Source organism: Scyliorhinus canicula, chromosome 10 (assembly GCF_902713615.1).
Source record: "Scyliorhinus canicula chromosome 10, sScyCan1.1, whole genome shotgun sequence".
In the NCBI taxonomy this organism is placed as follows: domain Eukaryota; kingdom Metazoa; phylum Chordata; class Chondrichthyes; order Carcharhiniformes; family Scyliorhinidae; genus Scyliorhinus; species Scyliorhinus canicula.
Window position 1 is genome coordinate 82,571,120 of NC_052155.1, and position 27,446 is coordinate 82,598,565.

At 49.7% G+C, this 27,446-nt stretch overlaps 1 protein-coding gene across 7 annotated transcripts in view; it reads right to left on the reverse strand.

Annotated features, from left to right (window-relative positions):
• lrrc6 (leucine rich repeat containing 6) overlaps positions 1-27,446 on the reverse strand; it is a 159,634-nt gene that overhangs the window by 22,299 nt on the left and 109,889 nt on the right. For 2 of the 7 annotated variants that reach the window (XM_038809247.1, XM_038809250.1), the window contains one exon: positions 9,159-9,497. The exons of 3 other annotated variants lie outside the window; for them this stretch is intronic. In XM_038809247.1, coding sequence (XP_038665175.1) covers positions 9,311-9,497 — 187 coding nt within the window. In that variant the 3' untranslated portion in view covers positions 9,159-9,310. Of the gene's footprint in view, positions 1-9,158; positions 9,498-27,446 lie in introns of those variants that run through there. 2 more of the 7 variants (XR_005462051.1, XR_005462054.1) reach the window with 2 other exon arrangements.

The window sequence follows — 27,446 nt, forward strand, 5'->3', positions numbered from 1 at the left end:
CGCAAGCTCTGCGTACAGCCTGCTGTTTTGCCATCTGCGTGTAAATTGCTAGACTACAATGGCAATGCCATCGCCGCCAGTGGCTCCAGCCGTCTTGAGGTGACACATCGTGCTCACACAGTCATTCTCCCATTCGAGATTGTTCCTGCATCAAAAGCCTCCTTGCTTGGTGCGCAGGCATACAAGCTGCTCCACTTAGTGCAGAGAGTACACTGTCTCTCTTCAAGCGATGTGTCTGCATCCTCTGACAGACTTCAGGGCGCAACTCGACTCCATCATCCGGCAATACTATGATGTTTTCGAAGGCATGGGCACGCTCCCGTACATGTATAAAATCTTACTCAAGCCCAACGCCTGTCGTTCACGCACCTCGTAGAGTTCCAGCGCCCCTCAGGGACCGCCTCAAGCAACAGCTCCAGGGCCTCCAGGACCAAGGAGTCATTTCTAGGGTCACGGAACCCACAGACTGGGTAAGCTCCATGGTCTGAGTCAAGAAGCTGTCCGGCGAGCTGCGGATCTGTATTGATCCTAAAGATCTGAATCAGAATATCATGCGGGAGCACTACCCGATTCCAAAACGTGAGGAGCTCACGTCCGAGATGGCCCACGCCAAACTATTCTCAAAACTGGATGCCTCGAAGGGTTTCTGGCAGATCCAACTAGATGAGTCAAGCAGGAAGCTGTGTACATTCAACACACCCTTTGGCAGGTTCTGCTCCAACCGGATGCCATTCGGCATCATCTCTGCATCCGAAGTTTCCACTGGATCATGGAGCAGATGATGGAGACGATCGACGCTGTCCGGGTATATGTCGATGACATTATTATCTGGTCAACCACCCCGCAGGAACACATTGCCCGCCTTCAGCGTGTTTTCAGGCGCATCCACGAACACGACCTCTGCCTCAATAGGGCCAAATGCTCCTTCAGCCAGTCAAGTATCAAGTTTCTGGGGGATGACATCTCCCATCAGCGGGTGCATCCGGACGAGGACAAGATTGCAGCAATTACGTCCATGAAGACGCCCGAGGACAAGAAAGCGGTCCTCCGGTTCCTGGGTATGGTGAATTTCCTCGGGAAGTTCATCCCGAATCTTGCCTCACACACCACGGCCCTCAGAGACCTGATTCGCAAAACCACAGATTTCCGATGGCTCCCCGCTCACGAGCGTGAATGGCAGGAGCTGAAGGCCAAGCTTTCCACGGCCCCAGTGTTGGCCTTTTTCGACCCGACCAAAGAGACCAAAATCTCTACTGATGCCAGTCAGTCGGGGATTGGTGCCATGCTCCTGCAACGAGACGAGGCCTCATCATGGGCCCCCATTGCGTATGCGTCGCGGGCGATGACTCCCACAGAGCAGCGCTATGTGCAAATTGAGAAAGAGTGTCTCGGCCTTCTCACTGGAGTCGTGAAGTTCTATGGCTACATCTATGGACTTCTGCAGTTCACGGTTGAATATAAATATTATCAAAAAGGACTTGAATGACATGACGCCTTGCCTCCAGCGTTTCCTACTCAAGCTGCGCAGGTACGACTTTCAATTGATCTATACCCCTGGCAAGGACCTTGCCGTTGCCGATGCCCTCTCATGGTCGATCACAACTCCGTGTGATCATGACGGCTTCATTTGCCAAATAGCTGCTCACGTTCAGTTTGCAGCCTCCCATTTGCCAGCTACGGATGCACGACTGATGCAAATTCGCCGCGAGACAGCGGCTGATCCACTTCTGCAGCGGGTGATGTGCCTGATGTCAGATGGGTGGCTCAAGGGCCAATGCCCGCAATTTTACAATGTCCACGATGACCTGGCGGTTGTCGACGGGGTGGTCCTGAAATTGGATCGCATCGTCGTCCCACAAAGCATGTGCCAGCTAGTGTTGGAGCAACTCCATGAAGGCCATTTAGGAATCGAGAAGTGCTGCCGCAAGGCCAGAGAAGCCGTCTACTGGCCGGGCATCAATGATGACATCGCCAATGTGGTGATCAACTGCTCTACCTGCCAGCGTTTTCAGCCCAACCCAACCACGGGAGACCCTGATGCCCCATGAGCTCGTCACATCGCCTTGGACCAAAGTGGGCATCGACTTGTTCCATGCATTGGGCAGGGACTACGTCATCATCATCGACTACTTCTCCAGTTACCCGGAGGTCATCAGGCTGCATGATCTCACATCCTCGGCTGTGATCAGGGCTTGTAAGGAGACATTTGCCCGACATGGTATTCCGCTGACGGTCATGTCAGACAATGGCCCCTGTTTCGCGAGCCAGGAATGGGCCAGCTTCGCCCGACACTGCAACTTCGAGCATGTTACGTCCAGTCCCCTATACCCCCAATCCAATGGGAAGGCGGAAAAGGGGGTCCACATCGTTAAGCGGCTGCTCAGTAAGGCCGCCGATGCCGGCTCAGATTTCCATCTTGCTCTGCTGGCCTATCGCTCCGCCCCGCTCTCCACTGGCCTGTCGCCTGCTCAGCTGCTAATGAACCGCACCCTCAGAACGACGGTGCCATCAATTCTCGCTCCCAACCTCGATTATGTCCCCGTGCTCCACCGCGTGCACATGTCTCAACTGCAGCAGAAACCTTCCTACGACTCACGGGCTGCTGACCATCCCGACATCCATCCACGCGACAAGGTTCCCATCCACCTCCCGGATGGTGGCTGGTCTGCGCCTGCTGTTGTTCTAAGGCAGGTTGCCCCCCCGTTCCTTCCTGGTCCGCTTACCGGATGGATCCATTTGGCGCCGCAACAGGTGTGCTCTTCGCCTGGTTCCAGGGTTGTTATGGGATCCTCCGACCAGCTCTTCTACTGATCCCGCCGTGGACTGTGTGGCGCTTCCGGTCACTCTGCCTGCCCCTGACAGTGCTGCAGCCCTCCCAGCTCCTGAGGCGGCAGCCATTGCCCCACCTTTGAGGCGGTCAACCAGAGTTCGGCGCCCACCTCAGAGACTGAACTTATTAACTCTGCACACATGTGGACTCTCTGAAGTGTTTTTTTCCTATATCCTTTATTGTTGCATTCGTTATCCAGTGATTTGTAAATAGATTTGTTGGATATTCCAGTTCATGGTAGTCATCTGCACCAGGCATCTTCCTCTGTAAATAGTCTTGTTCCCTGTATGTAGTTTTGTACATATGTATTTGCACCTCACACGTAGCTAGGTACATTCTCCACACACCCACACTATTTATTATCACATGCCTATATCAACATTTTTTTATAAAAGGAGGGATGTCATAATATACACCAGTATATCATGGTGCAGACACGTGCTGATGGACACACACAGGGACCAATCAACATGTACAAACACCGCAGCCAATCACCAGTTAGAATACACACACTATAAAGGCAGAGGGCACCACGGTTCCCGTTCATTCTGGGTGCTGCCTCTGAGTGTAACAGGAACTCATCCAGCCCAGCACAGACTTACAACACGTGCTGAGAGAATCAACTGGTTCGGACAAGGCTTAGATCTCTAGTTTAAGTTAGCATCATTTAGACCCACAGCCATCACGTGTTAGTTAGTTAGAAACAGTTAATAAAATTGAGTTGAACCTTCATCAGTGTTGGAAGTGTCTGTTCATCTCTCAAGTCTACACTCGCCAACACATCACATGGTAACCCGCCTCTCCTAAATCGTGTCCAGGAGGGTGCTGTCTTGCCTCCTCGCTGCTGTCTTATTGACTGGGATGGTGTGTGTGTGGAGGGAAGCGTGTATATGCGGCTGCAGTTTTTCAGCCTCCTGAATGAAGATCGCGAATCCGAAAAGTCCTGCCCCGAAGAATCGTTTCTCACAGGAATCGATTGCGTTCTACGTGACACTGGTGCTAGCCCCTTAACAGTTGTTGAATCGGTCCAGGGGCGGCACCAGTTTTGCTGTCGTAGAACTCCATGAATCCTGTCCCGGCATCAACACTTAGTCCCTTCTGGCACTAAGTCCCCATGCTGTCGTGAGAACCGGCGCCAACCACTCCGGCATCGGAGGGGTTGCCGCCGCTCGAGTCGGCGCCGAAGGGACGGTGTGAGTTTGTGCATGCACCGAAGGGCCGGTGTGATCTCGCGCATGCACAGACAGGCCAGCGTATTTTGGCGCATGCGCAGGGCTCTCTTCTCCGCGCCGGCCATGGCGGAGCCCTACAGAAAGGAATTCCCCCACGGAACAAGCCAACCCGCAAATTGGTGGGCCCCGATCGCATGCCAGGCCACCCCCCCCCCCCCCCCCCCCAGGGATTCTCCGACCCGGTGGGGGGTCGGAGAATCCCGCCTTTAGTCTCAACAACGGAGAATCCAGCCAACCGTCTCCGCATTAAGATTATAACGAGTTTTGTGTTTGCTACAATAATTAAGTTTTATTTAATTAGCACCAACATACTTTTTATCTGTCACATTATAAGGCGTGCCTTTCCTGTTGCAAAACCTGCCGTTATGTTTAAAAGCTCCAGGAAAGAAAGAACAACTTTGTTATTGCAATATATGACAAAATAGATTTTGCCCAGTTCTTTGGTAGGATACAATAAAGTCACAAATCATCCCCTCATACAACACCAAGGCAACAGTTTATTTATTATTAACCTAATCAAGGTTATATTGGCAATATTGGCAATTAAAAAAATTAAACCCATTAAAACTAAATAAACAGGCTCACTATTCAAAACTGATGCTCTCAGGTCACCAATGTTAATTAACGAACTTGAAATGTCAGTTAATAAAACCAATATTTTAAAATAATCAGATCAAATTTTAATGTGCCTTAATGTATATGTAAAAAGCCCTGTGAGGTTGGAAGTCATTTGCAAATTTAGCTGAAGACTGGATAATTATATTTAACATCAATATTTTTTTCCAGCAATGAGTTGGGAGCACTTTTTTAAATTAATTTTTACGGGATGTGGGCATTGCTGGTTAGGCCAGCATTCGTTGCCCATCCCTAGTTACCCTTCAGAAAGTTGTGGTGAGTGCCCCATAAGCACCCCCCCTCTCCCCCCACAACCTGGAGCTTGGCGAACGCCCTCCCTGCATCCATATCGGCCGCCATGGCCGGGTGCCCTGGCCATTGAAGCCACCACCTACCCACCCACTGCGCTGCATGCGTTGGACTGTCTAACACTGTCGTCTTCAGTACCCCACCCCGGGCGAATGCCACTTATAACTGGAGGGAGTGGGAGAGAGCTGGAGGGAGGCCGTTAGACCTGCGGCCCCTCACCATGGCAGAGCACAGAGCCCTGGACGTGGTCAGCGGCCCAGAGTAAAGGCAAGTCACCAGAGTGGTGGTCGGCCATGGGCAAAGAAATGAGACCCTGCTGAGTTGCGGTTCCCCGTGACACGTGTGTCAATCCGCCCATCACATGCTCTCACACCACTGCCAACCTCGCCATCTCACCCTCACCACCCCCTCACACCACTCTCACCCTCACCCCCACCCTCACCACCACACCAACCTCCCAAGAGGGACAAGCATCCTGTCGGTCTGAGGGCAAATCCCGCTGCCCGGGCATCCTGGTGGGCTCTATCCAAATTGAAATGGATCTTTTCAGCCGCCTGGGCATATAGGGCCTCAGTGACTGCAGGGATGCACCTGTACCCGAGGTCTGTGAGATCCCAGACAGGTCCTTACTCGGTGCCTGGAAGGATCCCGTAGCATAAATGTTCAGGGAAACCATCACCTTGACGACCACTGGGAGCAGGTGTCCTCCCCTTTCCCCTATGATGCCAGGCTCACCATGATCTGGCAGATCTGTCGCATTGTCTCCCTGCTCAGCCGGATCCTTCGATGGCATGCCCGGCCCGGCAGGTTATCGAATGACAGGCGCTGCCAATACATGAGGCCTCATGCGGCTCCTCCTTGGTACCTCCTCCTTGGCCTGTTGGGAGCTGGCTTTCCATCCTGGGCAGCTGCCTCCTGTTCCTCTGGAGCAGGCTCTGCTGCTGTACACTCCGCTGCTGCAGCTTCCACCTCATACAGCCGCAGCGCATCCTGCGGTTACTAGCACCATTGCTGGTTGAATTCCAATATCCATTGTCTGCAGACAGTGAAAGGCCAACATGTTAGCATGGTGCGTACCCCGGTGCCCAACCAGGTCCAAAACTATGGTAATATGCAGAGCCCTGGTGCTAAATGCATGCAGGAGAACGTGCACGGTGCTCCGTTCTCCTAGTAGAATTGTGATTTTACCCATGTCCTCACAAAGTCTGTGTGCAGGGCAACTTTGAAACAATATCAAATCTCACCTCAACAGGGAATCACTCATGTGACCCTGACACATGCTCACAAAGCGGGGACTGACCTGGCAGAGAGCACTTTCAGACAGAACTACATATATAGCTTCACAGAGGGAGCAGCTGAGGACACCATCTGGCCTGTCGAGATCTGTCCTCTGTGGAAATTGACGAAGGAAGGTTGTGTTCCTGCCCTATGGTCACCACTCACTCAAACCCATATCCCACGAAAATCTTTTTCATGCTGGGAAGTTTCAAAGTTAATTTGGAGTCCACTCACTGAGGTCATATTTTAAAAACTTGTACCTAAATGCATGCTGTATTCGGAATAAGGTCAATGAGGTCAATGAGCTGACGGCACAAATGGGTATGATTTGATGGGGATTACTGAAATATGGCTGCAGGTTGACCAGGACTGGGAGTTGCATGTCCAAGGGTACTCAGTATTCCGAAAGGATAGAAAGGATGGAACAGGTGGTGGAGTTGCTTGACTGATTAGAGATGACATCAAGACTATTAAGAAATGATATTGGCACTAAGGGTCAAAATGTTGAATTGATCTGGGTGGAAATAAAAACAAGGGGAAAAAAAACTCCTTGGTAGGAGTAATTTACAGGCCCACGAGCAATACTTCAAACGTAGGGCATAGAGGGCTTGTGAGAAGGGCACAGTGGTGATCATGGGTGATTTTAATATGCATATTGACTGGACTAATCAAATTGGTAAGTGTAGCCTCAAGGGTGATTTCATAGTGTATGAGGGATTGTTTCTTAGAGCAATATGTTATGGAGCCAGCCAGGAAGCAGGCTATTTTAGATTTACTATTATGTAACAAAGGGTTGATAAATAGTCTTGTTGTTAAAGATCCTTTTAGAAGAAGTGATCACAGCATGTTAGAATTTCAAATTCAGATTCAGCAAAAGAAGACAGTGTCATACTAGAGTTTTAGTATTGGCAGAGGTAATTATACAGGCCTGAGGAAAGAGTTGGCCTTCGTGGACTGGACGCAGATAATTGAGGGTAGGACAGTTGAGGAACAATGGCAGATGTTCAGGGAGCTATTAAACACCTCTCAATTAATGTTTATTCCTGAGAGGAAGTGGAATTGTAAAAGAGAGAAAAACGTTCCGTGGCTAATCAAGGAAGTCATAAAGGCAAAAACTAGGGCATACCATGCTGTAAAATCTAGTCGTAAGCTGTAGGATTGGGAGAATTTATAGATTCAGCAAAAGACAACTAAAAATAAAATCAAAAGAGCTAAGAATAACTATGAAAGGAAGCTGGCAGAAAACGTAAATACTGATACCAAAAGCAACTATAAGTGTATAGAGAGGAAGAGAACAGCTAAAGTAAATACTGGCCCTTTAAAGGGCAATAATGGTGAGGTAATAATGGGGAACACCAGAGGCGGAGGCACTGAACCAATATTTTGCCTCTGTCTTCATGGCAGAGGATAATTAAAAAATTCCAAAAACTGCAGTTAATGCAGGGGAACTTGATGCAATAACCATTACTAGGGAGACGGTATTGAATAAACTGATGGGATTAAAGGCAGATATGTCTCTGAGATCTGATGGCCTGCAACCTAGGTTATTAAGGAGATGGCAGCGGAGATAGTGGATGCATTGGTTATGATATTTCAGAATTTCCTGGATTCTGGAAGAGTCCCGGTGGATTGGAAACATGTTAATGTGATGTCCCTATTCAAAAAGGAAGAGAGGCAAAAAGTAGGAAAATATAAACCGGTTAACTTGACCTCTGTGGTGGGGAAGTTGTTGCAATCAATGAGAATGCTGTCTTGAACAGTCTCTTGATGATCAGTGGGTTGGAAAGTATATGTATGAATGAGTTGCACTGTACCAGGTCCTTCAAACGCACCAGCTGATGGCATGCTGATGAATCCTGCTGCATGATTCTGAGAGATTCTCGCTCGTGCATAATTAATTGGGCACCAAGTGCGGAATTGGGCACAAGTTCCCACCCTTCCAGCCAGCAGGAACGGCGCTGCTGAAATCATCTGGCAACAAAATGGAGAATTCCATCAAATGTTTTGACTTGTGGGGCAATCCAGAACTGGAGGCAGTTTAAAAATAGGAGATCTCCCATTTAAGACAGAGATGAAGAAGACTTTTATCACAATAACTGAGCTTCTACAGCCCCCTGCGGTAGGGTATTCCAAAGTTCCTGAGTGAAGATATTCTTCCTCTTTGCAGTCCTTAATAGTTTGCCCCTTATTCTAAGACTGTGTCCCCTTGTTCTCAACACTCAACAATTACCCCCCTCTCCAACCCCAGCCAGAGAAACATCCTTTCTGCATCTACACTTTCTAGCTCCTTCAGAATTTTATAAGTTTCAATGAGATCACCTCTCATTCTTCTAAACGCCAGAGAGTAAAGGCTTGGCCTCCCCAATTTCTCCTCGTAGGACAGATCCTCCATTCCAGATGAACCTCTGATGTGCTCCCTCTATGGCAAGGAAATCCTTCCTCAGGTAAGGTAATCAAAATTGTACAGATACTCTAGATGCAGGCTAACCAAAGTTCTATTGATAAAGACATCTTTACTTCTGTAATCAAATCCTTCTCTCAGCAGGTCATTAGTATTTAGAATTCTCTTCCTCAAAAAGCAGTGGAAGCTGGGTCATTGAATCTATTTAAGGATGACTTGCACAGATTTTTGATCTGCAAGGTAGTCAACAATTATGGAGAGCAGGCAGGAAAGTGGAGTTAAGGACACAGTCAGAACAGCCATGATCTTTTTGAATAGTGAAGCAGGCTCAATCAGCCGAATAGTCTACTGCTCCGATTTCGTATGATTCTTATGAAATACAGTCAACTAACAAAACAATATTTATATATTTATATCTCTTGTCTCAACTCAATTTGCGCCTTTGTAATGTATACAGGATCACCTGAGTTAATAAGAAACAACAACAAAGCCAGATAGTTCTAGTGATGGATACCTTTATGTTCAATACTGCTTAATCACAATACAGTTTTTCTTATTTAAGTTGAAGTTTATAAATTAATTAAATGAGTTGAAGAATTACACTATATCAGATGTCCAGATAAATGATGCTGATTCATATCTATGTTAATCCATCAATGGTGGCACCTCAGGATTATCTTGGAAGTCATCACTGATCTTTCCTGGTTCCTTCTGTTGATGAAATTTGAGGGGACCTTGAGCAACTGATTTCCTCTCTGTCACTATATTGGACAAGTCAACAGATAAACACTTGCTTGGATCCACTTCTAACTTCTCACTGTGTTGAGTTATCCTATGGAGTAATATGACAAGACATTCAATAAGATTTTTGCATTGTTTTAATCTCTCCACCATGCAATACATTTAAACATTCACTGCTGGACTCTGCCAAGCTCTTTGTTTGGTGATTATGTTATCCTTTGGACATATTACAGCTGCAAATTAATTTAAAGCTTTAGCACACTCACGTATTAAGAATGTCACCCATAAAAGAACTGTAACATTTCTGCTACAGGGGGGCCTGAGTGGAGTTGGCAACACTTCTGCCTCAGAGACTGATGGTCCCAGGTTTGAGTCCCGCTCCAGGACATGCTACGAACAGAAGAATCCAGCCTCTGGTTCAGGCAAGACATCATAATCTGTGCTCTTCCCTAGCCCAGATAAATCAGGAGGACTAGTGACTTGAAGGGCACCAGCCTATAAAACTACCTGCCAAATACAAATTTGATGACAAGCACACAGGAGACAGACACACAGGGGAAAGACACACAGGGGACAAACACTCAAGGACAGACACACAGGGGACAGACACACAGGGACAGACACACAGGGGACAGACACACAGGGGATAGACATTGTGGTGAGATAACCACTGTAGTTATGTGTACTGCAGTTGGGGGATGTATGCCTGTACCTGTAATACAGGTTCCTCCGGTCAGCCCCTGCCGGCTAGCTCCGCCCACAGGGAGCTTATGTATAAATGTATGAGAGCTGCTCAGACCCTCAGTCTACAGTTGCGGATGGAGGGACAACATCGTACAGCAATAAAGCCTCTATTGTACTAGTCTCTCGGCTTTGAGTATAATTGTTAGCGCCACAATTTATTGCTGTACGATTTCCCAGTCACCATGGACATCAGAGTCAAGCCTGACCGTCTGCAGCTGGATCCACATTCGCCTCACGCCAGAAAAGACTTTGATCACTGGCTCGCAGTCTTCGAGGCCTACATCTCTTCAGCACACCCTCCCTCGACGGAGGCTCAGAAAAAGCAACTCCTGTACTCCAGACTTAGCTCCAGCGTCTTTCCGCTCATTCGAGATGCGACCGACTACACCGCAGCTATGGAACTGCTCAAGGAGAATTATGCACCATCGACGAACACCCTGTTTGCGAGGCATCAACTTTCTACTCGCGTCCAGCAGCCGGGTGAGTCGATTGAGGACTTCTGGAGGGCCCTTATACCTCTGGTACGAGACTGCGACTGCCGGGCCCTCACAGCCGCGGAACATTCGGATTTACTCATGCGCGATGCCTTCGTTACAGGCATTGCATCGGACCCCATCCGGCAACGACTGCTGGAAGGGGTCGCCCCCGACCTCGCGGCCGCAAAGGCCCTGGCGCTCTCCATGACGGCCGCCTCCCGTAGTGCGCACACTTACTCCGCTAGCCACTCGGCCCACCCGTCCTACCCCTCGTGGACCCCGCAAACGGCTCCCCAGGCCCATCCGTCCCACCCCTCGTGGACCCCGCAAACGGCCCCCCCAGCAGCCGCCCCCGCGCACTATGCCTGCACTGCCCGCCGCACCGCACCCCCTGGGGGTCCCCACTGTTACTTCTGCGGCCAACAGAAGCACCCTCGCCAACGCTGCCCGGCCCGCACAGCGACCTGCAAAGCTTGTGGAAAGAACGGCCACTTTGCAGCGGTGTGTCAGTCCCGGACGGTCGGCGCTATCGCGCCGCCGGTCCCCACGCCTCAGCCGCTCCCTCAATGGGCCCCGCCGTCCGCTTCCCCCGACCCCACGTGCAATCAGTGGGTGCCGCCATCTTTTGCCGCCCCCGCCACGTGCGCCCCATGGGCGCCGCCATCTTCATCCACCACAGCCATGTGCGTTCCATGGGCGCCGCCATTTTGTTCCGACCCCATAACGTGCGCTCCATGGACGCCGCCATTTTACCCACAGGTACTGCGGATGCCGCCATCTCGTCTCCAGGGGCCGCCATCACGGGACACGGGTCGCTACCGCTCCTCATCGGACTCATCTGACTCAACCGCCGACCAACCACTGCTCGCCTCCGTTACGCTCGACCAGTCCCGTCCTCGCAACCTGGCACCCTCTTCCACATCGGTGCTGGTCAACGGCCATGTGACCTCCTGCCTCATCGACTCCGGGAGCACCGAGAGCTTCGTCCACCCGGACACGGTAAGGCGCTATTCCCTTGCGATCCATCCCGCCGACCGGCAGATCTCCCTTGCCTCCGGTTCCCACTCTGTCCCGATCCGGGGTTTCTGCCTGGTTAAACTCACTGTACAGGGTGTGGAATTCGACCGTTTCCGTCTGTACATTCTCCCCGACCTCTGCACTTCACTCCTACTAGGCCTGGATTTCCAGTGCAATCTCCAGAGCCTCACCTTCAAATTCGGTGGACCCCTACCTCCCCTCACCGTTTGCGGCCTCGCGACCCTCAAGGTCGAGCCCCCCTCCCTCTTTGCCAATCTGACTGTGGATTGCAAGCCCGTCGCCACCAGGAGCAGACGGTACAGCACCCAGGACAAGGCCTTCATCAGGTCCGAAGTCCAGCGGCTGCTTCGGGAGGGTATCATCGAGGCCAGCAACAGCCCTTGGAGAGCCCAGGTGGTAGTGGTTAAGACCGGGGAGAAGCACAGGATGGTCGTGGACTACAGCCAGACCATCAACCGGTACACGCAGCTCGACGCGTACCCCCTCCCCCGCATTTCTGATATGGTCAATCAGATTGCACAGTACCGGGTCTTCTCTACTATTGACCTGAAATCCGCCTACCACCAGCTCCCCATCCGTAAATCGGACCGTCCCTACACTGCCTTTGAGGCGGACGGTCGTCTGTACCAATTTCTGAGGGTTCCCTTCGGCGTCACGAATGGGGTCTCGGTTTTTCAGCGAGAAATGGACCGAATGGTTGACCGGTACGAATTGCAGGCCACCTTCCCGTACCTCGACAATGTCACCATCTGCGGCCATGACCAGCAGGACCATGATGCCAACCTTTATAAATTCCTCCACACCGCATCTCTCCTTAATCTCATGTACAACAAGGAGAAATGCGTGTTCCGCACAGACCGCTTAGCCATCCTTGGCTACGTAGTCCAAAACGGACTACTGGGGCCCGATCCCGACCGCATGCGCCCCCTCATGGAGCTCCCAATTCCCCACTGCCCCAAGGCCCTCAAACGCTGCCTTGGGTTTTTCTCTTATTACGCCCAGTGGGTCCCGCAATACGCAGACAAGGCCCGGCCACTTATCCAGTCCACACATTTTCCCCTCTCGGCCGAGGCACAACAGGCCTTCGCCTGCATTCGATCTGACATAGCCAGGGCGGGGATGCACGCCGTAGACGAGACTCTGCCTTTCCAAGTAGAGAGCGACGCTTCAGATGTCGCCCTTGCCGCCACGCTGAATCAGGCCGGCAGACCCGTGGCATTCTTTTCACGCACCCTCCACGCCTCCGAAATTCGGCATTCCTCTGTCGAAAAGGAAGCCCAGGCAATCGTTGAAGCGGTGCGGCACTGGAGGCATTACCTGGCCGGCAGGAGATTCACTCTCCTCACTGACCAACGGTCGGTAGCCTTCATGTTCAACAACACGGAGCGGGGCAAGATCAAGAATGACAAAATCTTGCGGTGGAGAATCGAGCTCTCCACCTTTAACTACGAGATCTTGTATCGCCCCGGCAAGCTCAACGAGCCCCCAGACGCCCTCTCCCGAGGTACATGTGCCAGTGCACAAGTGAACCAGCTCCGTGCCTTGCACGACAGCCTTTGCCATCCGGGGGTCACCCGCTTGTACCATCTGATCAAAGCCCGCAATCTGCCCTACTCCGTCGAGGAAGTACGGACAGTCACCAGAGACTGCCAGATCTGTGCGGAGTGCAAGCCGCACTTCTACCGGCCAGATCGCGCGCGCCTGGTGAAAGCATCCCGCCCCTTTGAACGCCTCAACGTGGACTTCAAAGGGCCCCTTCCCTCTACCGACCGCAACACCTACATCCTTAGTGTGGTCGATGAATTTTCTAGGTTCCCCTTTGCCATCCCATGCCCAGATATGACGTCTGCCACCGTCATCAAGGCCCTGGATTCCATTTTCGCCCTGTTCGGTTTCCCCGACTATATCCACAGTGACAGGGGATCCTCATTCATGAGCGATGAGCTGCGTCAGTTCCTGCTCAGCAGGGGTATCGCCTCCAGCAGGACGACCAGCTACAACCCCCGGGGAAACGGGCAGGTAGAGAGGGAGAACGGGACGGTATGGAGGGCCGTCCAGCTGGCCCTACGGTCCAGGAACCTCCCAGCCGCTCGCTGGCAGCAGGTCCTCCCTGACGCGCTCCATTCCATTCGGTCGCTACTGTGCACCGCAACTAACAGTACACCCCATGAACGTGTTTTTGCCTTCCCTAGGAAGTCCACATCCGGAGTGTCGCTCCCGACTTGGCTCACGACTCCGGGCCCAGTCCTTCTCCGTAGGCATGTACGGCACCACAAGGCGGAACCCCTGGTGGACAAAGTACACCTTCTCCACGCCAACCCTCAGTATGCCTACGTGGAGTTCCCCGACGGCCGCCAGGACACAGTCTCGCTCCGGGACCTGGCTCCCTCAGGTGCCGATCCCATGCCCACACCCCTTCCTGCGCCAACCCCAGCGCCCCCCTATTCGTCCCCATCAGGTCCATCCCTCATCCCCCTGCCCACCCTGGAGGACATGGAAGATTTCGGCTTGCTCTCGGAGTCATCCCGCCAGCAGCCAGCACCAACACCGCCAGCACCTGCACCATCGGGGCCATCACCGCCTGTGCCGACGTCACCACCACAGCTACGCCGCTCACAGCGGAACGTCCGACCACCGATTCGGCTCAACCTGTAACCTGCTAACCGGATGGACTCTTGATTTTCCTTGTTGGACCCTCTTGTAAATAGCATCCTTTGTATTAGAGTTACATGTCACCCCCGCCGGACTCATTTTTACAGGGGGTGAATGTGGTGAGATAACCACTGTAGTTATGTGTACTGCAGTAGGGGGATGTATGCCTGTACCTGTAATACAGGTTCCTCCGGTCAGCCCCTGCCGGCTAGCTCCGCCCACAGGGAGCTTATGTATAAATGTATGAGAGCTGCTCAGACCCTCAGTCTACAGTTGCGGATGGAGGGACAACATCGTACAGCAATAAAGCCTCTATTGTACTAGTCTCTCGGCTTTGAGTATAATTGTTAGCGCCACAGACATAAAGGAGACAAACACACAGGGACATACACACAGGGGACAGACACAGAGGAGACAAACACACAAGGGACAGACACACAGGGGACAGACACACAGGGGATAGACATAAAGGAGACAAACACACAGGGATATACACACAGGGGACATACACACAGGAGACAGACACACGGGACAGGCATACAGGGGATAGACATAAAGGAGACAAACACTCAGGGACAGACACACAGGGGACAGACACACAAGGGATACACATACAGGGGACAGACACAGGAGACAAACACACAGGGGACAGACACACAGGGGATAGACATACAGGGGACAGACACAGGAGACAAACACACAGGGGACAGACACACAGGGGATAGACATACAGGGGACAGACACAGGAGACAAACACACAGGGGACAGACACACAGGGGATAGACACAAAGGAGACAAACACACCGAGACAGACACATAGAGGACAGACACACAGGGGACAGACACAGGAGACAAACACACAGGGGACAGACACACAGGGGACAGATACACAGGGGATAGACATACAGGGGACAGACACACAGGGGATAGACACAAAGGAGACAAACACACAGGGGACAGACACACAGGGGATAGACATACAGGGGACAGACACACAGGGGACAGACACACAGGGGATAGACACAAAGGAGACAAACACACCGAGACAGACACACAGGGGACAGACACACAGGGGATAGACATACAGGGGACAGACACAGGAGATAAACACACAGGGGACAGACACACAGGAGACAGGCACACGGGACAGGCATACAGGGGAAAGACACACAGGGGAGAGACACAAAGGAGACAAACACTCAGGGACAGACACACAGGGACAGACACACAGGGGATAGACATACAGGGGACAGACACACAGGGGACAGACACACAGGGGACAGACACACAGGGGATAGACATACAGGGGACAGACACACAGGGGACAGACACACAGGGGATAGACATACAGGGGACAGACACACGGGACACACACACAGGGGATAGACATACAGGGGACAGACACAGGAGATAGTCACACAGGAGACAGACACACAGGAGACAGACACACAGGAGACAGACACACAGGAGACAGACACACAGGGGACAGACATACAGGGGACAGACACAGGAGACAGTCACACAGGGGACAGACACACAGGGGACAGACACACAGGGGACAGACACACAGGGGACAGACACACAGAGGACAAACACACAGGGGACAGACACACAGGCGAAAGACACACAGGGGACAGACACAAAGGAGACAAACACACAGGGACAGACACACAGGGGACAGACACATAGAGGACAGACACACAGGGGATAGACATAAAGGGGACAGACACGCAGGGGACAGACACAAAGGAGACAAACACACAGGGACAGACAGACAGGGGACAGACACACAGGGGAAAGACACACAGGGGACAGACACACAGGGGAAAGACACACAGGGGACAGACACACAGGGGACAGACACACAGGGGAAGACGCACAGAGGACAGACACAGAGGAGACAAACACACAATGGACAGACACACAGGAGACAGACACACAGGGGACAGACACACAGGGGACAGACATACAGGGGACAGACACAGGAGACAGTCACACAGGGGACAGACACACAGGGGAAGACGCACAGAGGACAGACACAGAGGAGACAAACACACAAGGGACAGTCACACAGGAGACAGACACACGGGACAGACACACAGGGGACAGACACACAGGGGACAGACACACAGGGGATAGACATACAGGGGATAGACATACAGGGGACAGACACACAGGGGAAAGACACACAGGGGATAGACATACAGGGGACAGACACACGGGACAGACACACAGGGGATAGACATACAGGGGACAGACACACGGGACAGACACACAGGGGATAGACATACAGGGGACAGACACAGGAGATAGTCACACAGGAGACAGACACACAGGAGACAGACACACAGGGGACAGACACACAGGGGACAGACACACAGGGGACAGACACAAAGGGGACAGACACACAGGGGACAGACACACAGGGGAAAGACACACAGGGGACAGCCACACAGGGGACAGACACAAAGGAGACAAACACACAGGGACAGACACACAGGGGACAGACACACAGGGGACAGACACACAGGGGACAGACACACAGGGGACAGACACAAAGGAGACAAACACACAGGGGACAGACACACAGGGGGCAGACACATAGAGGACAAACACACAGGGGACAGACACACAGGGGAAAGACACACGGGGACAGACACACAGGGGAAAAACACACAGGGGACAGACACACAGGGGAAGACGCACAGAGGACAGACACAGAGGAGACAAACATACAAGGGACAGACACACAGGAGACAGACACACGGGACAGGCATACAGGGGACAGACATACAGGGGACAGACAGTCCAAGCCAATAAATATGTTTCTGGATTTTAGCTTGAGTTTTCCTTATTCCCAAATGACCACCCACTGGTACCTCATTTGCAACTCGCAACACCTCCTTTCTATACCCGACTGGCAATACTACTTGATGAACCTCTGCCCACTTTTCATCTGCCTGCATATGTAAAGGTCTCCATTTTCTCATCAAGACATCACTTTTACGGTAACAACACTCTGGTATACTCTCAGATTCATCTTCTGCATATGCTTTCTGATATATCCGTTTTATTTCTACATCTTTCTGTTGTAACTCCGCCAATTTTCCTGAGCTAAAAATATCCACCTCATTCTCCACCTGTTCTTGTTCTTTTTCAACCAGCTGATCAAAAATTGTTTCTGATAATTGCACTTCAACTTCATCTTCACTCTTTGATTTCTCCTCTTGTCTTAACCTGTGACTTTGCGACCATGTTACTACACAATCCGGAAAAATCCCAGGATATTCATACTTCAACCCTTCAGTTGTCTGATTTTCAACTGGCTTATCCACCACAGTAGGCATCACTCACACCTGCGATCCAGCTGTATCATTACCCAAGATAAACTGTATTCCTGGACAAGATAGTTTATCTATTACTCCTAATACCACTTCACCACTCTTCATTGGACTTTCCAACCTTACCTTATATAATGGAACACTACTCCTCTCTCCCTGAATTCCACATATCACCACCTTTTCTGGCAACATTCTTCCCAAACTACATAATTCCTCACCTCTTACCACTAAAGATTGACTAGCCCCTGTATCTCTTAAAATTGTGACTTCTTTACCTGCTCTTCCTGATACATACGAGTAAACTTTACCCACACAAGTAAATTCTTTAAAGACATCTGGCACCGTCTTAACAATTACTTCTTGACCAGGCTGTACAATCGTTTACACCTCCTTCGCTTTCCTTGGGCTTTCCTTTACCACTCTAACAAATCCCACTGTCTTATTTTAACACATCAGCCTTCCCAGTGCTTTTCTTCAACCACCAACTCTGTGACTTTACATGGCCTAGTTTATTACAGTGAAAACATTTGAAACTTTTCATTTCTTTTCCACTCTCCTGGATTTCTTTTTTAATCTGAGGTACACTCTCTTTACTGTCTCCCATCAGATCACCTTTACCTTTACCACTTGAGTATTTCTCATGTCCCCAGTTTCTATCCCTCACCGGCTGAAACTGATGTCGGAAACCAATCTTTGATTTATGAACTAATTCATAATCATCTGCCATTTTTGATGCTAATCTCGCAGTTTTAACCCTCTTCTTCCACATGAGTTCTCACTACATCAGGAATTGAATTTTACAACTCCTCCAAAAGTATAATTTCTCTGAGAGCTTCATACGTTTGGTCTATTTTCAAAGCCTTTATCCACCTATCAAAATTACTCTGTTTGAGCCTTTCAAACTCCATGTATGTTTGACCAAATTCTTTCCTTGAATTTCTAAACCTTTGGCTGTAAGCTTCAGGCACTAGCTCATATGCACTTAAGATGGATTTCTTCACCTCCTCATACGTTCCAGATACCTCCTCCGGTAGTGATGCAAACACTTCACTAGCCCTACATACCAGCTTTGTTTATGAATCAGTAATATTCACATGTCCTGTGGCCATTGCATTTGTTTAGCTATCTTCTCAAATAAAATGAAAAAGGCTTCTACCTCCTTCTCGTCAAACCTTGGCAATGCTTGGACATATTTAAATAGATCCCCACCACGTCTTCAACTATGACGCTCTGTCTCATTATCCTCATCCACCTCCTCCAACTGTACATGTCCCTTTGTGTCTGCCAATTTTAACTGATTTTCATGTTTCAGAGCCATTTTCCAAAGTTCAAACTCTCTCGCTTTTTCCCTTTCCTCTCTATCTCTTTATTTGTTTCTTTCTTCTCTCTCCTCTATCTCTATCTCTTTCATTTTCTTTCATTGCATATTCAAACCGCTTTAATTCTTTTTCATGTTCAAATTGCTTAACCTGCAACTGGAGCTTTGCCGTATCTGATAAGTCAGAATGTATCACAGGCAAACGTAGATGCACAGATACCCCGTTAAGTACCTCATCTTTTCGTATTTTGCTAGGCAGTGTTAACTGCAATGCTTTTGCCAAACCTAACAGTCTGTTTTTAGTCTCTGTCAGTAAGGTATCACGTGTTACCGTGTCCACCCCCAAAAACTTCTGAACCTCCGAAAGAGCCATTGTTCACAACACTCTCCCCACTTAAACTAAAATATCACACTGGAAAAGCAACAATCCTTCACTGTATTTAAGTTCACAAAAGCCAATCCAATAGATAGACTTTTATCCCCCTCGAGCCCCCAATTGTTATGGGAGAGGGGTTTTCAGAACCCCAAAATGTATCATGGAGTTCAACCAACCCCCACCTTTAATGGATTGTTGCTTTTGAAGCACACGGCTTGTTCCCCAGGTGTAGTATTACAATTCTGGACACATGGGCCGCGATTCTCCGCTCCCCACGCCGGGGGGGAGAATCGCGGGAGGGCCGGACGAATCACACCACGCCGCCCTGGCGATTCTCCCACCACCCCCCCTAGTTTTGCGACACCCCGCTCGGAGAATCGCCGTTTTTCCCGGCGACCGCCGATTCTCCGGCCCGGATGGGCCGAGCGGCCTGACGACCCCGACCGGTTCACGCCGGCGGGAACCACACCTGGTCTCTGCCGGCGTGAACATCGTGCGACAGGTAAGTGTGGGGCCTGTGGGGGGCGGAGAGAGGATCGAGCACCACGGACGTGCTTGTCAGATGTCTGGCCCGCGATCGGTGCACATCGATCGTCGGGCCGGCGTCTCTAAGAGATGCACTCTTTCCCCTCCACCGCCCCGCACGATCAAGCCGCCATGTCTTGCGGGGCAGCGGAGGGAAATACGGCAACCGTGCATGCGCGGGTTAGACCCGGCCAACCTGCGCATGCGCGGCTGACGTCACTTAGGCGCCACCAGCCACGTCATTCTCGGCGCGCCGCTTTGACGGGGGGGGAGGGGGAGAATAGGGGGCGAGGAGCGGCCTCCGACACCGGAGTGAAACACTCCGGGTTTCACTCTGGCGTCGGCACATAGTCTCCCTTTGGGAGAATCGCGCCCATGGTTTTTAAAACAAAACAATGTTTATTCCATGAACTCAAATTAACCTTTTAAATAAACATTGGATCTCTTAAAACCCCTTACTTCAAAGATAACCTGAAAGCATCCCTCGAACATGCTAGTATAAAGGAGTCATGGACACTGCCTGGGTGTGGAGTGTTACCCCTTACGGTTGGTGAACAGTGGCCTGTTATCCGCCAGTGGCCATAGGGCAACACACACCCCAGCGATTACCCTGGGGCATCCTAGCAACGGCAGCGAAGTCCGGTTCCCGGGCATTATGGTGGCCACTGTCCACAGGGAACTGGATGTAGTGGTCCGCCAGGGCATACAGGGTGTCAGTGGCGGCTCGGATGCACCTGTGCGCCGATGCCTGTGTGATGCCGGACAGGTCCACATTCGGCGACTAGAACGACCCCGTGGCATTAAAGTTGAGGGCGACCCTCACCTTGAGGCCACCGGTAGTGGGTGTCCTCCCCACTCCCACGTGGGGCAGGGTGCCATCTTGTGGCAAATATGTCTGACAGTCTCCTGGCTCATCCGCAGTCTCATCCTGCGTGCTCCGTCTGGGAGTTTCTCAAAGGATATGTGGCGCCAATAGACTCGGGGCCTCTTTTGGTGCCTCCTTGGCACCACCACCATCTCCGCCTCCTCGTCTTGTTCCTCCTCGTCCCGTTCCTCCACCTCCTCCGAGGCCTGTTGGGCGGGTGGCTTTCCAGCCTGAGCGGATGCCACCTATCCCTCTGCGGCCCGCTCCTCTACTGCAGCCTCCACCTCCTCTCTGCGCCGCTGCCACAGGGCTCATGCAGGCAACCAACATCGCGGCAGCCAACATCGCTGGTTGATGACCAAACATGATAATCTGCAGGGGGCGAGGGGAAAACATGTCATCATGGCACATAGACCCGTGCACAACCAGGTACCATGGGCTGCACAGTGGCCCCGGTTGGCACTGCGCACCCCAGCCACGCATGCCCCCCACCCCCGCCCCGTCAATGCCCATGTTCCTGCCGCCCGTCCTTGCTGCCAGGGCCACTGTTTCATGGCACTGCCCTCACTGGGGACTGCCAGTGTGGCCCTGGGTGGTCCTCCAGTGGTTGTCGCCTGTTGAATGGGGTGGCCAGGGAGGGGGGTAGCACCCACCCATACGGCCGTTAACCCTGCGTTCACCCAGCACCTGGGTTAGTGGCTGCCGTAATGGTGCTCGTTGCGTGGGCACCGCTGTGTCACGTCACAGGCTCCCCAATCTCTCGGCCTGTCCCCCCCCCACACAAAGCACGGCCAGTGTCCGTTACGGGAGCCCGCAGTCCCCCACATACCATCTCCTACCTCCTCTCGCAGCCGCCTCAGCCAACAGGCCGGTATCACGATTTTCTATATGTGGTTCGAACCACGCCGTCGGGAAATCGACCAATCCGGCCCGTTAAATCGCAGACGCCCCGGAGAATCGGTCGTCGGGGCAGAGAAGGAGATGCTCAGGGCCACGCGCGGGGACTGCAATTTGTCAGGTTGGGGGGGTCTGGAAAATCCAAAGTCGGAACGAAACCGGCGTCAAACCCGATTTCAGCGTCTGAGCCGATTCTCCAGCTGATCGGGTTTCGCAATTTTGGCGTAATGTCTCAGAGAATCCAGCCCCATGTCTTTTGGGACTGTGAGAGGAAACCAGAACACTCGGAGGAAACCCATGCAGACACAGGGGGAACGTGCAGACTCGCATAGACAGTGATCCAAGCTGGGAATCGAACCTGGGACACTGGCACCGTGAAGCAACATTGCTAACCACTGTGCTACCCATCGTTGAATATCTTTGCCTACTACCGACAATACCTGTTTTTATACAATAGAACCATAGAATCTCTACAGTGTAGAAGGAGGCAATTCAGCCCATCGAGTCTACGTTGACCCTTTGAAGGAGCATTCTACCTATGCCTGTTCCTCCCCATCTCCGTAACCCCATAACTTAACCTTCAAATCCCTGGACACTTTAGTCTGTGGGAGGAAACTCGGAGCGCTCAGAGGTAACCCAGGCAGATAATGACCCAAGGCTGGAATCAAAGCCAGGTTCCTGGTGCTGTGAGGCAGCTGTGCTAACCAAATTAGTTTCATATGTTCTTACAACTAATTAAATAGATCTGAAATTGGCTCCATGATGGTTTGGACTGCAGAGACATTTGCTCATGGTTATCATCCTCTAGATTCCCGGAGCCTTCAGATAGTTACTAAAATCATGTATGATGGAGCAAATCTGTCTCTAGTAACTCTCTGACATGTCCTCTTTCATCTAGTGTCACTTGGTAGTATGAACATCTGCAATTGGGTGCTGTTAAAGAAACCAATCTGAAGGTTAAGAGTGACTTCTCAATGGGTACTTCACTAGGTGTGCTTTTAGGTCGGTGCTGTGGTGAAATGAATGTTGGTGTTATGGGTGACAGTTCACATCTCCCATCTTTTTAAAGTCCTGGAATAATTTTCAGTAGAATCACCTTTTCTGTGATATTGATAATAATGTTTCTACTGCTTTTCCATAATTGCAAATATTGCTTCCATGGTCTAATCCACAAAACACAGGAAAAGTATACTGTACATTAGACCATTAGTTTAACCATTTCTTTGCTTTAGATTGCAAACATGAGTTCACAAACATTTGATGAAAAATAAGAAAATGAACATTAAAACTACAAGTATTGTCCGACAAGTGCCAAGTCTCTTTTCAGGTACCACGCCCTAAGAGGGCATTGGCAATCACAAGCTTCCAGGTCAGTCTTGCTCTCGAGGTGTGAAGCATCTTTGTTGGTGGTACATTCGTATAATTTTAAAAGATTCTTCTTCGACTACCTCAATCTCTTTTACCATTGATCTTTCACATCAGCATCAGACTTTCTAACTCATGATTTCTTAATACGTGCTCAAGAAATGCCAACCGTCTCTGCCTGATCTTGATCAACAGAGTCAGCTTACATTCTAATATGATTTTCTTTTTGGACACAAATAGACAAATAATTTTTGAAACAAAAACACCTTTCAAATTGCTTCCTTCCGTCCTTTTAAAATTGCGATGTCAATTAGCTTGCCTTTATTGCATGGTTATAAAAGATGTAAGATTCATCTGGCAGGATCTTAGTCTAAATGCCATTAATGGAAATGGTCTTGGCAAAAGCCCACGCACTCATCAAAATGAACAGGAATAACATGTGTATTAAAGCCTGTAAAGGAATCACCAGCGGAAATGGTTCTGCCAGGCTCATCAGGATAGTATTCACAAGCCATGGGTGTTGGCCATGGAAGCGGGTGTGGATGGGGTGGGAGAAAGCAAAATCATCTCAGCTAAGTATGGGGTGCAAAGTCTTCAGGAAGAACCATGCAGCAACAACAGATCACAGATTTACTGCCTGTCCTAGCTCTAATTTCAAGTTGAGTACTAAAAAGTGATTTTGATTTTATTTGATGGTTGCTTCCAGTAAACCCTTACATATTTTAGATTGCATGTACATTGAGTGATCCTGAACACATAATAAATAAGTTTGGGCTTAGGGTCCTAAAACAACCCATATGCTACTTGTCAGCATATTAAAGAAGCCTAACATAGGAGCGGGTAGGCCACTTAGCCTGAGAACTTCTTCCACTATTCAATGAGATTATGGCTAAGCAGTGATAACTCAATAAACTCGCCTTTACCCCATACCCCTTAATATCTTTGGTTATCAAAAATCTATCAATCTCAGTTTTAAAATTAACAATTGATCTATTAGTCATTGTTATTAACAGAACAAGACTCCCCAAAATTCCACCACCGTTTACAGGAAGTTGAATTTGCACCTGCAATCATTCAATTTATTCCTGATACTGTACATGTGAAATTGAAAAAGAATGCTTATTCGCGTCACACATCCTAACCTGTCTAATGTTTACTTGCCTGGTTGTCTATTTTTTGTCCACTGGTTTCATTAACGCCTGTTTAAGGCAGCCAACAAAATCATCTCTAGAGCATTCATACCAAAAACACGATTATTTCTGATGCTGTTGAGTACAGTTATTCTTATAAGAACATAAGAACATAAGAACTAGGAGCAGGAGTAGGCCACCTGGCCCCTCGAGCCTGCTCCGCCATTCAATTAGATCATGGCTGATCTTTTGTGGACTCAGCTCCACTTTCCAGCCCGAACACCATAACCCTTAATCCCTTTATTCTTCAAAAAACTATCTATCTTTACCTTAAAAACATGTAATGAAGGAGCCTCAACTGCTTCACTGGGCAAGGAATTCCATAGATTCACAACCCTTTGGGTGAAGAAGTTCCTCCTAAACTCAGTCCTAAATCTACTTCCCCTTATTTTGAGGCTATGCCCCCTAGTTCTGCTGTCACCCGCCAGTGGAAACAACCTGCCCGCATCTATCCTATCTATTCCCTTCATAATTTTAAATGTTTCTATAAGATCCCCCCTCATCCTTCTAAATTCCAACGAGTACAGTCCCAGTCTACTCAACCTCTCCTCATAATCCAACCCCTTCAGCTCTGGGATTAACCTAGTGAATCTCCTCTGCACACCCTCCAGTGCCAGTACGTCCTTTCTCAAGTAAGGAGACCAAAACTGAACACAATACTCCAGGTGTGGCCGCTCTAACACCTTATACAATTGCAACATAACCTCCCTAGTCTTAAACTCCATCCCTCTAGCAATGAAGGACAACATTCCATTTGCCTTCTTAATCACCTGTTGCACTTGTAAACCAACCTTCTGTGACTCATGCACTAGCACACCCAAGTCTCTCTGAACAGCGACATGCTTTAATATTTTATCGTTTAAATAATAATCCCGTTTGCTGTTATTCCTACCAAAATGGATAACCTCACATTTGTCAACATTGTATTCCATCTGCCAGACCCGAGCCCATTCACTTAACCTATCCAAATCCCTCTGCAGACTTCCAGTATCCTCTGCACTTTTCGCTTTACCACTCATCTTAGTGTCATCTGCAAACTTGGACACATTGCCCTTGGTCCCCAACTCCAAATCATCAATGTAAATTGTGAACAATTGTGGGCCCAACACGGATCCCTGAGGGACACCACTAGCTACTGATTGCCAACCAGAGAAACACCCATTTATCCCAACTCTTTGCTTTCTATTAATTAACCAATCCTCTATCCATGCTACTACTTTACCCTTAATGCCATGCATCTTTATCTTATGCAGCAACCTTTTGTGTGGCACCTTGTCAAAGGCTTTCTGGAAATCCAGATATACCACATCCATCGGCTCCCCGTTATCTACTGCACTGGTAATGTCCTCAAAAAATTCCACTAAATTAGTTAGGCATGACCTGCCTTTAACGAACCCATGCTGCGTCTGCCCAATGGGACAATTTCTATCCAGATGCCTCGCAATTTCTTCCTTGATGATAGATTCCAGCATCTTCCCTATTACCGAAGTTAAACTCACTGGCCTATAATTTCCTGCTTTCTGCCTACCTCCTTTTTTAAACAGTGGTGTCACGTTTGCTAATTTCCAATCCACCGGACCACCCCAGAGTCTAGTGAATTTCGGTAAATTATCACTAGTGCATCTGCAATTTCCCTAGCCATCTCTTTTAGCACTCTGGGATGCATTCCATCAGGGCCAGGAGACTTGTCTACCTTTAGCCCCATTAGCTTGCCCATCACTCCCTCCTTAGTGATAACAATCCTCTCAAGGTCCTCACCTGTCATAGCCTCATTTCTATCAGTCGCTGGCATGTTATTTGTGTCTTCCACTGTGAAGACCGACCCAAAAAACCTGTTCAGTTCCTCAGCCATTTCCTCATTTCCCATTATTAAAACTCCCTTCTCATCCTCTAAAGGACCAATATTTACCTTAGCCACTCTTTTTTGTCTTATATATTTGTAAAAGCTTTTACTGTCTGTTTTTATATTCTGAGCAAGTTTACTCTCATACTCTATCTTACTCTTCTTTATTGCGTTTTTAGTAGCTTTCTGTTGCCCCCTAAAGATTTCCCAGTCCTCTAATCTCCTAGCACTCTTTGCCACTTTATATGCTTTTTCCTTCAATTTGATACTCTCCCTTATTTCCTTAGATATCCACGGTCGATTTTCCCTCTTTCTTCCGTCCTTCCTTTTTGTTGGTATAAACCTTTGCTGAGCACTGTGAAAAATCGCTTGGAAGGTTCTCCACTGTTCCTCAACTGTTCCACCATAAAGTCTTAGCTCCCAGTCTACCTTAGCTAGTTCTTCTCTCATCCCCTTGTAATCTCCTTTGTTTAAACACAAAACACTAGTATTTGATTTTACTTTCTCACCCTCCATCTGTATTTTAAATTCCACCATATTGTGATCGCTCCTTCCGAGAGGATCCCTAACTATGAGATCATGAATCAATCCTGTCTCATTACACAGGACAAGATCTAGGACCGCTTGTTCCCTCGTAGGTTCCATTACATACTGTTCTAGGAAACTATCGCGGATACATTCTATAAACTCCTCCTCACGGTTGCCTTGACCGACCTGGTTAAACCAATCGACATGTAGATTAAAATCCCCCATGATAACTGCAATGTTTTAATACAATGCAGAACTCAGCTTCACAAATTTAGTTCCTTAATTTTTTTAAATGTCAGATATATACAGGGGCAAACATACAGGGCCTGTCCTTCTGGTCACGCTGCACCACTGGCCATTGCCTCTTCATCCCAGGCAGCACTGGCTACCCTGTGGCTCACTCTCTGGGATCTGCAGGAGAACAGGAAATGCCTCCTGGCCTTGACTGCCTCGAAGAGTCTCCCAGGTCTGCATCCTCGAATTATGGGGTTGGTCACCTGGGTGCCATGGCTGCAAATGTGGTTGGCTGTGCAAGAGCAGTTTAAGTTCTGCTCGACCTTGTTAGCGAGGGGCTGGTGAGCGCGGTCCCAGCAAATCGATTGTCGAGCCTTCATTTGCAGCGTGAAGCTCATGGGGCCTCCTTAAGTAGACCAATTAACGTATTGTGGTGAAGGTCTCATTGGGCTGAGCACCAGGAAACTCGCGGCTGTTCCTGCTCACTACCACACTTAGAAACGTTTGTGAAGAATCACACCCTCAATCTCCCACAAGGGGAAACATGCTTTCAGCATCCAGCCTGTTAAGTCCCTTCAGAATCTTAGATATTTCAGTAAGATCACCTCTCAATCTTCTGAACTCTGGGTTGGAGGTTGCTGCGAGGTG